Here is a 14,276-nt window from a genome sequence, read left to right as displayed (position 1 = left end):
AAACATATTTTCCTTTATTTAACGATACGTTTTATTATTAATTTAATCATTAATATTATTTCAGAAAAAAATACTGTTAAAAAAAATATGGAAAATGAAAGTGAAACTCATATCCCCATTGATACAGAAATTGAATTAGTTATTAATAGTATTGAAAATTTTGTAAGTTTAAAATTATATTCATAATTAATTTTTTTGAAACAAAAAATAAATTTCTTTAATTTTATTATTTGCAAACCATATTAGGAACAAAAATCATCGTTTATAAAAATAATAGTTGAACATAATTCTGCCATCTTGGGAATCAGTCCTTCCATATTAATAAATAGTGATGAAAATAAAAAAGAGTTTGAAATTAATTTTACTGTTAAATTACCAGTATCGTTAGAAAATTATCAAAATATTTATGATCTTGTTTCAACTCCAATTCTAAGTAATTCATAATTTAAAATTTTAATTTAGTTTTAGTAATAGTAAATAAATTATAAATAATTTAATTTACAGTCAAAGTAATTGAAAGTTCATCCAATGATATAAATTCCCATCGAGATGATTTATTATCAGAAAATAAAGAAAAGGAAAAAAAGTCCAGTTTTATAAAATTCAACTCTACTATTGGAATGTGCAATCTTGATGTGCAACCTATATTTTTAGGTAAAATTCAAATTTTTTCTTATCTGTAAATTTATAATTATAATTATTTTTTTTTTTTTTTTAGGAGAAAGAACTATTAGAGAAAAATTAATAATTGAAGCACCTGTTTTATTATTGAATAGTTCTATGATATCATGGCGAAATCTTCCATTATTATCGGTTACTGTCACTCAATTAGGTCCCGATTTATTTCCAACAGAAATGGAAATTAATTATTTAAATATAACTATAGAGAGTATCTATAAACTTCCATCGTCATTTACTGATTCTTTAGAATATAAATGTGGCACTATTATTTATATCGATACTGAGGTATATATGTGGAATTTTTTTTTCTTTTAATAATTTATTTCTATTGGTAATTTTTCAAGAGATGTTTTTTTTCAAATTGATAATGTAAATTATTTACGAACAGGTCACCGAGAGGATAATATTTGAAAGTGGAAAGTGGAAAAAATTTCACGACATTGAAAACAAAAAACAGTGGAAAACATTGAATAATTTGAAAAGTAGAGCAAAATTTTCAAAATATGAAATTAGTTTAGATTATGAAAATGTAAAGAATTGTAAAAACGAAATAGACTTACAGGTATTAAAAAAATATTCTTATTAAAATTACCTTATTATTACATATAAATTATTAATATTAAATTTATTTATATTAAAACTTTTTTTTTTTGAAAATTTAGAAAATTGTGAATTTAGATATTCCCAGAGTGGAATGGAATTACGTTAATCGTAATTTAATAAGACGTTCAGGTGTTGAAATTATGCAACAATTTATTGAAAAGTAAATATTTTTTTTAATATTAATATTAGAAAAAAATGTTTCGAAAATAAAAAACAAAACTTCACATTTTAAAGATACAAATATTGGCCCTTTCAAATAATTGTATGTGATAAAAATTTTGAAACTGGAAAGACTAAGGATATGAAGAAACAAATTTATCAGTGTTACGTTGATTTAACAGAACTTCTTTATCCTGGAAGTAAGTTTTTTTTAAAAATTTTTTAATTATTTTCTTTTTTAATTATCTGAAAATTTTAGAAACACGAGTTCGAGTAGCTGCTCAATTATTTACGTACAATATTTCGGAGATGATACAAAAAACTGGTCAAAATGGAGATATTTTTTCAATGAATTTACAAGAATCGTTCGATAAGGTAAAATCTACTCTAAAATAGAAAATATTTGATATGTTCCTCTTAATTAAATAAAATTAATTCTATAAATTTTTAGTCACCAAATAGTGATCAAAATCCAAGTATCCCATTGACAAACGATAATGGTGAACCAACGATTATTTTAATTGAATTTGAATTGAATCAACCATTAAAAAAATCATGTTCTAACCAAGAATATTCAGAAGAGTAAAATTTATATTATTTTACAAAAAATTATTTTAAAAAAATATTAATAATAATTTTTTTTTTTTAAATACAGGATTGCGAAATTAATTGGGAAACGAAAACCTCATCGACCCTATATTTTAACGAGTCATTTAGCGGAGGAGCAATTTTCCGATTGTATTAAAAAACTCGTAGAAATAATAACTGAAAGATATCAGGTAAATAAAATTATAAGAGAAATAATTGAAATTATTTTAAAAAATTTATAATTATTAAAATAGTTAATAAAATAAAAGTTTGATTTTTATAGAATTTTATTGATAAAAATAAAAGAAAAGAAGATAAAGAGAAAAGAAAAAATGTTAATGAAAAAAGTACAAATTCTCAAAATGATGAGGAAAAATATGATAATTCTAAACATGAATGTTATTATCATTATATACCGGTAGGTTAATTTTTGTTTATTTTTATTGAAATTTAAATTTCAACTTTCATTAAAAAAGTTAAATTAAAAATAATTAAATTTTTTTCAGGACGAATTACAATGTTTTATTCAACATTTACACAATGCTGGAGAGTACACTGATATTCGTAATACTTTAAAAAATAAAATTATCACTCTATTGGATCAAAAATTTACAAGTGATATTTATAGTTGGGATAAAAAAGAAAGTCAGGTTTGTAGAAAATAATTTTAATTATTTTTTAAGTTACATAAACTTTTTTTTAAAAAACATTTACTGACAATAGAAGAGAAAAACACTTTTAAATTATTTTCTGAACGAATCACTTACTTTTAATAATTAACTTTTTTTTTTTTAATAGAATCAATCTTTTTCCAAAGAACCATTTTTTTAGTTTTTGAGAAGAAAAAGACAAAACAAAATTTTAATACATAAAGATTGAAAAAATGTCATTTTGAAAAAGTAGAATAGTAAAAAGATATTTAGATTAGAAAAAAAATAAACTTATTTTGATGTAACATTATTTTAAGAGAAGAATATCTTTAAATTTTAGTCATTCCAACAATTTCTTAATAATTTTTTGCTTGATTAAATGCTTTAGAAAACTCTTGATCAAATTTATATTCACTCATTCGTTTTCTTGTATAATAATCCCTGTATGTTTTACACGCAACACCTGAAAATTAAGAATTTAGATGATTTAAAAGAAAAAAAAAAAATATTGTTATTTAAATTCAATTATAATTTACCTCGAATACATTGAAAGAATTCTGTATTCTTAATAAGTACTTTATTCGGCATTTTTTTTAACGGCGTAAATTTTTGAGTAAGTTCTCTAGTTAAATATCTTCTTATTATAATAACTAAACATCTTGCCAATGATTTTTCATTGTCCATTAACGGATATAATGAAGCAATCTAAAATTTATAAAATGTCCTTAAGTATTCTTTTTTTTAATTTAAATCATATTTATACTTACAAAATCATTTCGAAATTCTTCTTTTAATTTTAGATTATGATTGAATCGTTTAAATTTCGTTTCTGTTTTTAATGGAATATTAAGCTTATATTTCTTAATAAACTCTTTCTCGGTTATTTTGAATGATTTGATTTTTTTAATTATTGAAACAACTTTCTCAATATTTTTTTCAATTGTTTTTAATTTAAATTCAATTTTTTTCAATGTTGATAATTCATTTTCGTTTTCTAATTCATCTGATGATGAATCCGAATTTGAATCCAAAATTGAGTCACTGTCTGATAAAATAAATTATTTTGGTATAAAATTATTGAGAAAATTAATAATTTCAATTTACCTTCAATCATAATTTCATTTGATGAGGAACTTGAATCATCAGAACTTGAATCAGAACTTGATAACACAATTTTTTCAATTTGCATTGAAACTTGTTTTTTAACCTTCTTCATATTTGAATGTTGAGATGTTTCGTCCTCTGACGATGAACTTGAATCCAAATTTTTTGTTGTATCTGGCTTTTGAGAATTTTTAAACTTCGAATTGTTTAAATTAATATTAGGCACTGAATTTGATTTTATAACCTCACTCATATTTGATAATAAAAGTCTCAATGATAAATTTGTCTCTAAACTTTGAAGAGGATTATTTATTTTTTCTTTGATTCCTAATTGTTTTGATGCTTTAAAAAAAACAAATGTCTATCAATTTTCTTCAGTGTTTAGTTTGTAACTTTTCCTAGTTACTCAGCCCTGGTTAGTTTACCTCCAGTTAGTAAATTCAAATTTCAAACTAAAAAATTGAATTCTATTATAATTATAAATTATTAATGATTGAAATAAATTTTCTCTAGAATTACATAGCAAAAGCCTATGTTTATTTAGTAGAACGTATACACATGGTTCTAAATAGTACAATTGAAAACCAATTATTCACAAAAAAATTCGAATCAAAAGAATTGGAAAATTTTTATTTTTACGCTGAAGAAGCTTACATTTTGGGAAATATTGATGAAGCAAAACATTATTATGTAAATGTAAATATGAAGAATGAGATCTAAAAATCATAAATATTTTTAATATTGAAATTATTCCACTTGTTTTAGTTAATAATTTTTTTTTTTTTAATTTCAGATAATATCAAATAATTCAAAAAATCCAAATGCTTGGATTAATTATGCTATTTTTCTCAAAAAAAATTCAGAAATAGAGAAAGCACTTCAATGTTGCAGAGAAGCAATCGCTTTGGATAATCGACACAAAATAGGGTAATAAAAATTTAAAAAAAAAATTCTATTGAATAACAATTTAAAAATTAATTAATTAAATTAGATTATTAATGTATGGTATACTTCTTACTTCGTTGCACAAATATCGAGAAGCACAACTATTTTTAGAATCACTTACTGCATTTTATCCACGATTTGCAGAAGCTTGGATTATTTTACATTTATTTTATCAACAAATTGAATATCAACCAGGTAACAAATTATATAAAAAAATATTTCAATATTAATTCATAATTTATTATAATTTTTTTAAATATAAAAAATATAATAAAGTAATAATTTACTTTTTAAAATTATTTTTTTTTAGGTTTAGATGTGACAATCAACAACGCTGAAAAATATTTTCAAGATAAAACACGAGATACAGATATTTCATTACAATTTTTTAATCAACCCTTAGCTTGGTCAATGAATTTTTGCAAGGAAACTGAAATGTACATAGTTACTGCTACACTACTCATGAAATTGAGTCTTTATGAAGTAATTTTGTAATAAATTATCAATTTAAAAAAAAAATTAATACAAGACTAGCGATTATTATAATTACAATTTTTTTTTATTAGTTTGCAGGTTTGGCTTTAGCTCAAGAATTATCATTAAACGGCAGAACAATTCCATTTTTATATTATTTAAGTGTCGATCATTTCTTGCGAAATCAATATGAAAGTGCAATTCAACATTTAAAAGAAATTGAAAGAAATTACGGTTTGGTAAAAAAAAAAAATTAAATATTTACAAAATAACATTAATTAATTTTTTTTTTTAGGATTATTCTACAAGTTCTTTGATTGGCCATTGTCTTTACAAATTTGGCGAATTTGATGATGCACTTAACTATTACGAATATGCGAATGTTACATTTAATCGACCCAATAATATACATTTAGTTCATTTACTGTAAATTTAAAAAAAAAGTTAATTATCTTTCAATTTTTACATAAAAATAATTAAATTAAATTTTTTTTTTCAGAATGGGTTCATGTTATGTGCGCAAAGAAAATTATAATTTAGCGAAAAAATTTTTTTTAATTCCTTGTAAAATTTCACCAACATGTGAAACATGGCTTGGACTGGGAATTGCATTGTATCACGTAAGATTTAATTATTCTATTTTTTTTTTCTCTCAATTTGCATACAAATTTTTTTTTATATCAGATGAACGAATTAAAAGAAGCTGAGATGGCTTTTAATGAGGCAAATGAAATTAATTCACGTAATGCAATCACGTGGGGCTATTTGTGTCTTTTAAATATTTCACTTCAACGATACGATGAATTTTCACAATGCTACAGACAAACTGTAAAGGTAAAAATAAGACAATACATTACAATATACTTTTAAAAAGGAAGCAAATTAAAAAATAACGGACACAGTTTGAATAAAAATAAGAACCCTTTTTTTTTATTATTGAAAAAGCACTACAGTTTTATTAACAACGTTTCTCTTTTTTCTTACTTCTGCTACAGAATAATCTTAAAAATAGTAAATTATGGCAGACTATAATAGACGCTATGGAAAAAATTGGTTATTCATCGCCAATAATTTCTACAACTGCGGAAAACATAAATAGCACATAATATGAAATTTCCTTTTTTTTTTTTTTTAGTAAAAACAAACTAAAATATTTTAAATATATTTTCATATATAAATATATATATATTATATAGCGAGAAAAATTACATTTGCTCTTAAACATTCCACTCTGAAAATTAATTAACAAAATTTTTAATAATTCAACTTTTTGACTTTGTAAAAAGTTTCAAAGTGTTTACAAAAAATTTCTATATTCAAAAGTAAATATATCAAAAATAATTTCTACAAGCGAAAAAGAAAAAAAAAAAAAACATAAATATATATATTTGGCATTGGGTTTGGTATTAGGAAAATATGTTTTTTTTCACACAAAGTTCGATTTAGATTTTGTTAAATTATAAATATTCAATTAGCTAAATCAAATTTTATGTTGAAAAGTAGGTAATACAAATAATTTCCTACTTTTTATATATTATAACAAATATAAATAAATATATTGAAAAACATTTTGTATTTGTTAAGAGTTCGATTAAAAAATAAAATTATAAATCTGCCAATAATGAAAAATTGTACAAATACAATTTTTTTTTTTTCTAAATTTGTCAAAAAATAATTTGCGATTTTTTCTAACTTTGAAATACTTATATTTAATTAGAGGGTCCTCATTCACGTTACATTGGTGAGCCAAATATTAGTTATAAGAATATTATCCTATTATTAAATTGAATTGAAATGGATATTACTCATTTCCTTATATCACAATGCATTAAACGCAATTTACTAATGCATTTAATTTTTTTTTTTAAATTTTTGTCCTTTCAAGACGATAAAAAAAATATTTTTATCTAAAATTTTTAATGTTTAATTTAGATTCTCAAATATTTTATAAATAAAAAAGAAAAAATTTTTTTTATCGTCTGAAAGTTTATTCATTTATTTTGCAATTACAAATTAATTTGCATCTCTTTTAAATAATATGGCTTCGATGATTCTATCGAATATTATATAATATATGAAAGATATAATTTTATTATGTACTTAATTATAAGATTTTCATTCTCCGATGTATAATTTTTAAGAGAGAAAGAGATATATCGATAATATTTGTTCTCTTTTTATTTTGTAATTATAACTAGATTAGCAATAATTATTCAGTTTAAGGGTATTGAACCCATTGACAAAGTTTTATATAAATTAACAAACAAAAATATAACAATAATAAAACTAGTCACAAAATATTTTTTTTTTCAAAAACTGAGTATATAAGATAAAATTTTCAATTAAACAAATTTTTTTTCTTAATATTACCTATAAAATAATAAATGTAAAGAAACAAAACAAATTAGAATAAATAATTTAAATGTATATAATAACTGAAATATTTAATAATGTTATTTATTTCAATATAATAATAATAATAATAATAATAATAATAATAACAATAATGAAAATAATTATGAAAATAAATGACTAAAAAAAAATATCTAATAAAATAAAGATTAGGAAAACGTAATTAAATAACATTATTAAAATAAATAGTCTATTTTCTAAAAAATATAAATAATTTTTAAATTTCCTTACATTTATAAAAATAAAACTTTCTTTTTTGTTAATTTCGGTTTTTGTCAATGAGTTAAAAATCCATTAATCTCTAATAATTTTTTAAAAAATTTATTAACTATCGACATGAGCAAAGACAATGAAAATTTTTATTAATATTTTGTTTATTAAATTTTCATGAACTTTTTACTAAATTATTTTTTCAATGACTGATATTTTTTTTATAATGAATTTTAAATAATGCAAATGAAAATATGAAATCTACGTAATAATTTAGAATAAAGAATAATTTATATTAATTAAGCTAATTAATAATTTTAAATTATTAATTAGATTAAATACTGTTGATTTTATTTTTGTTTTCTAATTTGATAATTGATAATTTGATAATTTTCAATAATTCATTAAATTCTAAATATGTTTCAGTCTTAAGATAAAATTTTTCTGAGTAATTCAATAAAATAAATTATAAAAAATGGATTAATTTTGAAAATTAATCAATTTTTTTTATATTTTATTTAGGTAATTGTAAATTTATATTGTGATTTTATAATTTTTAAATTGTTTTTGAAACAATTTAAAAAAAAAAAATGTTACTTAACAGAGAAATTTTTAAAGGAATATATTTAATCTCCTAAGGCTCATTTGTGTCGAATAAATAACCTATATAAATATACGAGTTATATTACTTAAATTTATCATCACACACCGGGTGCATTTTTCATAAAACTTTTAACAAACAATTTAACCAAGAATTTTTAATATCACTTGGTTTTATCTTTTTACAGGACGACATTATGGCAATTCTGCAATTTTTTTTTAGCAGGACCAAAGCAAAATAGTTTGCTTTGATTGAATATAATTTTATTTGAAAATAATAAATTTGTCTAAATGCATATATGAATAAGAAAAATTCAAGTTTGACAAGTTGTATGAAAATTGCGTAATTATTAAAGCAAACTGCCGAAATTTTTTTTTCTTTTTATCAGTAATCGTCGAAGAAAAAAAAAAAAAATTTTAATTATTAAATTTTACCTATTCACTAGGTATGTAAGAGGCCTCGTTAGGAATCTCAGTACTTACAGTTTTCAAAGTGTTGTCATCAGATTTAATTTCTAATTCGCGTGTATTTTCTTCAACGCTTTTGAAATTTTCGATAATTTCCGATTTCAATGTAATTTGTTGATCTTCAATTTTGGTTTCATTATTTTCACTGGAGCAATTTTCTATTTTCGAAAAAATATTTTTTGCTGAAATACTTTCATTAATGTTTAAAACATTTTCTGATAATTTTTTATTAGTGTCAACTAAAGGATGTTGATCGACAATTTCATTTTTTGGTGTTTCTTCCTTTTGTGATACTTCATTTTTTTCAATTTCTTTTGCATCTGGTTCATTTTTTTTCGTCTCTGGTTCGAATTTTTCTGTTTTTCTTTCCTTTGGTTCAATATTCTCTATTTCTTTATCGATTTTTTCTTCTTTTCTTTCATCTCGTTCAATTTTCCTTTCTTCTGATTCAATTTTCTCTATTTTGGTTTCCTTTAAATCGATTTTCTCTCTTTCCTTATCCTCAGGTTCGATTTTTTCTTCTTTCCTTTCTTCTGGTTCAATTTTTTCTACAATTCTTTCTTCTGATTCGATTTTCTCTATTTCTTTTTCCCCATGTTCGAGTATTTCCTTTTTTCTTTCCTCTGGTTCAATTTTTTCTTCATTTCTTTCTTCTGATTCGATTTTCTCAATTTCTTTATCGACTTTTTCTTCTTTCCTTTCTTCTGGTTCAATTTTTTCTACATTTCTTTCTTCTGATTCGATTTTCTCTATTTTGCTTTCTTTTGAATCGATTTTTTCTTCTTTTCTTTCCTCTGATTCCATTTTATCTATTTCTAGTTCCTCTGTTTCAATTTTAACTGTTTCACTTTTTTCAATTTCTTTTTCTTCTGATTTAATTGTCTCTATTTTTATTTCAATTTCCTCCTTGCCTTCAATATTTTCTATATCAATTTTCTCTGTTTCATTTTTTTCTAATACTTCATCTGTTTTCAATATTTCACTTTTTTCCAATACTTCACATTTTTCTAATAGTTCTGCTTTTTTACTATTCTCCAATTTTTCATTTTTCTCCAATACTTGAATTTCTTTTAATACTACATTTTCCTCCGTTTCTTTATTTTTCGTTATTTCCATCTCGTCAATTTTTTTCACCTCTATTTCTTCATTTTTTTCGAATTTCTCTTCCAAAGATTCATTTTGCGTATCACAATTAAAATCTTGAACAATCGCTTCCTTTATATCGTCAATTGAATTTTCAGCTTCAATTATCGTAAAATTATCGATAATTATTTGAGGTTCGTTATTTTTTAAATTTTCATTAACGTGAGTTTGAGAAAATTGTTGAATATCATATTCATTTGATTTCACAACATCAACATTCGTAGATTCTAAATTTGAATTATCGGTACGACCCAAAATTTTAATCACAGTATTTTTTGCACCATTGAAACGTGTTTGACCGCGACCACGCGATGTAGAGGTGAAAAATTGCATTTGACCCTGTGGCGATTTTTGTTGTTCTTTGAATTTCTTTTTTTGTGCCGACGGCGATTTTGCAGAAATCGTTGCCTCATCACGTTTCACATCCTTTCGCTGTAAATACGGTGATTTATTATTATCCTTTCTTCTTGTTGCAAATGGACTTTTTGGTGTATTTGTTCGCTGTGTATTATTGAAATGCATTTTCTCATCAAACGATTTTTGCCGATAGAAATTGTCAATTTGATGAGTTGAAATTTCACTCTCCGCATGACTCGAATAAGTGACACGTGATTTTTGTCGTGGTCCAACTCGGCCAGTGCCCGCAATACTTGGTGCGTTCACTTAAAATAATTATTTCATTTTGTCAAATTTAATTTTACAATAAAAAAATTATTTAAAAAAAAGAATTTATATTGTTAAATTAAAAAATAATTAGAAATTCTACCTTTAACACTCATAACTGGACCTTTAACCGGCATATTTCCATGATTCACAGTAACTTTAATATTTTTATCAGTGGCAATCACAGTTCTGTCATCGTTTGGCGATAAAGGTCCTTTAACCAATGATTCCGAGAAATCATTTTGATTATCGTAATGACCGTGAGTTCTTGGACCATGAGAGCCACGATGATTGCCTCCACGACCTCGACTAGAGTGTTCAACTTCAAAAATTTTCACACTTTCAGTACAGTAAAAAAAATTTAAATGCATTTTTTCTTTTTTTTTTTATTATTAATTTTTCTCTTTATACAAACCTTCGAATTGATGTCGCTTTTCAAATTCTTTATAATCTCGTCTACTTGTATCGCCTAAAGAAAATCTCGGATCTTTTTTCGATGATTCTTTCTCAATATTAATCTGAAAATTATTTTTCTATAATATTGATGGCTTTGATTATTTTTTTATTTAAAAAAAAAAAAAATTTCTAACTTCTATAAATTTATAAATTATTACTTTATCATTGTCCCATTCTCGACGCCAATTGCCCTCTGCTGTGCGCTGTCTATTTATTCGTGCTTCATCAATTCGATTTCGTTCAGCTCTCCATGCATCGTATTCCGGTAAATATCCATCTCTTGAAGTTGGCGGTACTTTTCTATGATCCTAAAGCATTTTTTTTTTCAATTATTACCGGGTATTTTATTTAAATTATTAAATACTTTATTGAATAAATAATAATAACCTTTTGATATCCATCTCTTCCACCGCCTCTTTTTCTAGGACCATTTCGAACATATTTATTTGGCGCTTTATGATTATCCTCATCTTTTTTAATATCGACATTATTTTCCTCCCTTTCAGAATCGGCTAAAAAATTGTATTTTGGATCCGGAGGGGGACCGTCTCCCTAAAAATTTTCCAAAAAATAATTATGCAATTATTAGAAAAAAAAAAAATTGTAAGAAATATTAATTTTGAAAATTACTTGAGCAAATTTATGTATTTTTTTTCCTTCCACTCCGCCAATTACATATTGTTGAGGACGATCTGAATGTTCTTTAATGGATTTCGATTTAACATTACTTTTATTTGTTTCTTTTCTCGTAAATTCCGGTGGCTCTTTACGTTCCGGCCAATCGCTCGATGGGACCATTTTAACAAGTGCATTTAATTTCGCAGCATTTTTCTTATCAGCTTCAACTTCCTAATAAAGCAAAATGTAAAATATAACTCGTATTTCTTTTTTTTTCATTTAAATTAAACAAATTTTTATTTACCTCGTATCGACGTTTAATTTCTTCATTTTGAAGTCTTATTTTATTGATTTTCTCCTCTAGAGCATTAGCTGCCATCTGACAAATAGATTTTTTTTTAATTAAAATTTGAAAAAAGCAACTGTTATTGGAGATTTTAATCACAAATAAGGGGATAAAATATAAAATGCGTAGTTTTCTGAATAGAAAGGAATATTTTTTACCTCTAATAAATATTAGTAAAACTTATTCTATTGAACTGAGCGAAATATTTCTTATTACGAAACATAACTTCTGTATAACGGGCCATTGCCCTCATTTCAAGTAGTACATCCATAAAAAAAATTACAAAAGTATAACCAAAACAATTTTCATCTATAAATTAATTTCTAATTTATAAAATAAATGTCTTTTTAAATAGAAAAGATTTTTTTCCCAATAAAAATTGAATGCAATTTATTATAAACAAATTGACCAAAAAAAAAAAAAAACAAAAGTGAACACGATGGAATTGACATTTTTAAGTAAATCGTGCAAAAAATATATATGAAATTTATATCATACTTTAAAAAAATAAACAAATTACAAAATTATTATAATTAGTGAAACAATTACAAATACTTATAATTTAGTTTTCTTAACCTCAATTATAAAATTATGTCATTTTTACGAATACAGAACGTATATATATTTTTTTAAATAAAATAAATATTCCAAATTTCTTATCAACATATAAAGATTCAAAACCTAAATTAATAGCTATTTATATTTCAATATTTTTTAATGTCGATTTTTTTTTTACTCCAAGTTCTAAACGCATTCCAAGTTAATGAGGTAATAGCAAAATATATTTGAATACAAACATTAACCTTGCTTTTGGTGACGATGGACGTTTTTCACTTTTATATTTTGAATAAATTATTATTTTTCAATAAAATTTCTTTTCCTGAAAGAAATTTATCTCTTTTTTCTAATCCCTTTTATTATTAAAATACTTTCAACTGTGAATGTCACCTGTACTTCCGAATTCCTAGATATCGCCAAGGTTGTGTAGTTGAAAAAAGAAAATCCGTAACATTTTAGAGGTTCCCTTTACGTAAATTTGTCCACTGTATATAGTCCACAATGTTAAGCTTAGTTCATATGACTTTCATAGTTGGATAGCGCAGAAATTTGGGTTCACTGGAAAAATCATAGATGTCGCTCATAAAGAATCAATGCTACCAACAAGGTCACATTAAACTAATTTCAAATTATACTAAGAAAAATTGTAAAAAAAAATTAAAATAAACGTAATTACATATGTAATATTATTTATATTATTATAAAAAAGTCATATAGTTTATAATATTATAAATTAAAGTAAAAATAAAAGTGTAATTTGAATGAAAATCGTGAATATAACGGTTTGCCGCCGAACGCTTTACATTCAGCCAATCAGAGACAAGCAATCGTCTCTGTTCCAATCTGCCTGTTACTTGTTGGAAAGAAGCCGCAATGGATGGCAGACTTGATTCATCGGTGCACATCACTCTCAAAAAGGTATGTTTTTTCATGTTTTCTTTGCAATTTTTTGATTTTATTCGTTCCTCAAGCCGAAAGGCATAATATTTTGTAATAATAATTATATAAATTCATGAGAAAATGGTTAAATATGTTGATTAATGTCTTGTGTTCATGCCGGCCGGCATTGTTGGCACTCGTCTATATTTGTGAAAAATTTCACAATTTTTTGGCAATATATTGTATAATATTGCAAAGAAATATGTGATATACAACAACAATAATATTGTAAGACTTAAACTTTTGTTGAATAATTGCTGCATCAATGAGAAAATTGCAATTTTACATTGACATTTTTTCAAGATGGCGGAAAATAAAATTTTCATCGTGACAATATTTAACAATGAACTTTTTTTTTTATTGTTGTAGAGTGCTCCTGTGGTGTCAAAATTGATTGCAAAATGGACTCATTTTTATTTGTTGCTTGAAACTCGGTCTTTTTGAAAAGTTACACTTCATTTTTTTCCAAATTTGAAATGTATAATTTAGAAAAGGGATCTCCGGGGATTGAGTGGCGAATAAAGTGGCGTCTTGAGCATTCTTTGCAGGAAAGGATTTTTCATCATGGTAAGTTGAAAGTTATTAATGATATTATTTCGTTTTTTCTCAATGTGAGATGAAAAAATTGAAATCATTAAATATCATTAGTATTTAGTTGT

The 14,276-nt window shown here is 23.7% G+C and overlaps 3 protein-coding genes across 6 annotated transcripts; 1 reads left to right on the top strand and 2 right to left on the bottom strand.

The window, feature by feature from the left end:
* Window positions 1–326: 326 nt before the first annotated feature.
* Window positions 327–6,317, top strand: LOC127284200 (cilia- and flagella-associated protein 70-like). Of its 4 annotated transcripts, XM_051309523.1 has the most exons (20): window positions 327–433; window positions 505–654; window positions 719–966; window positions 1,070–1,243; window positions 1,344–1,444; window positions 1,519–1,643; window positions 1,703–1,818; window positions 1,895–2,025; window positions 2,099–2,222; window positions 2,315–2,449; window positions 2,538–2,681; window positions 4,299–4,481; window positions 4,579–4,712; window positions 4,777–4,925; window positions 5,041–5,213; window positions 5,297–5,443; window positions 5,500–5,630; window positions 5,704–5,824; window positions 5,889–6,038; window positions 6,200–6,317. In XM_051309523.1, the coding sequence occupies exons 2-20, from the start codon at window positions 621–623 to the stop codon at window positions 6,308–6,310; spliced, it is 2,631 nt and encodes an 876-aa protein (XP_051165480.1). In that variant the 5' UTR covers window positions 327–433; window positions 505–620; the 3' UTR covers window positions 6,311–6,317. The 4 variants fall into 4 exon arrangements, 2 of the variants coding, with proteins under 2 accessions (XP_051165480.1, XP_051165481.1); XR_007843447.1 differs by lacking the exons at window positions 5,500–5,630; window positions 6,200–6,317 and having other exon boundaries at window positions 5,889–6,026; XR_007843446.1 differs by lacking the exons at window positions 5,889–6,038; window positions 6,200–6,317 and having other exon boundaries at window positions 5,297–5,438.
* Window positions 2,740–4,194, bottom strand: LOC127284202 (uncharacterized). The gene is made up of 4 exons (XM_051309525.1): window positions 3,786–4,194; window positions 3,449–3,726; window positions 3,218–3,386; window positions 2,740–3,144 (listed from the first exon to the last, which is right to left on the bottom strand). Exons 1-4 carry the CDS (start codon window positions 4,036–4,038, stop codon window positions 3,038–3,040), a joined length of 807 nt encoding a protein of 268 aa, XP_051165482.1. The 5' UTR covers window positions 4,039–4,194; the 3' UTR covers window positions 2,740–3,037.
* Window positions 6,113–13,109, bottom strand: LOC127284199 (titin homolog). The gene is made up of 8 exons (XM_051309522.1): window positions 12,924–13,109; window positions 12,079–12,153; window positions 11,787–12,005; window positions 11,544–11,708; window positions 11,315–11,464; window positions 11,116–11,218; window positions 10,804–11,022; window positions 6,113–10,699 (listed from the first exon to the last, which is right to left on the bottom strand). The coding sequence occupies exons 2-8, from the start codon at window positions 12,151–12,153 to the stop codon at window positions 8,862–8,864; spliced, it is 2,769 nt and encodes a 922-aa protein (XP_051165479.1). The 5' UTR covers window positions 12,924–13,109; the 3' UTR covers window positions 6,113–8,861.
* Window positions 13,110–14,276: the final 1,167 nt, after the last annotated feature.

This window comes from Leptopilina boulardi, unplaced genomic scaffold (genome assembly GCF_019393585.1).
Source record: "Leptopilina boulardi isolate dan_hultmark-lab unplaced genomic scaffold, ZJU_Lbou_2.1 LbouV2_32, whole genome shotgun sequence".
Classification (NCBI taxonomy): Eukaryota; Metazoa; Arthropoda; class Insecta; order Hymenoptera; family Figitidae; genus Leptopilina; species Leptopilina boulardi.
This window is presented reverse-complemented; position numbering and strand designations above follow the sequence as displayed.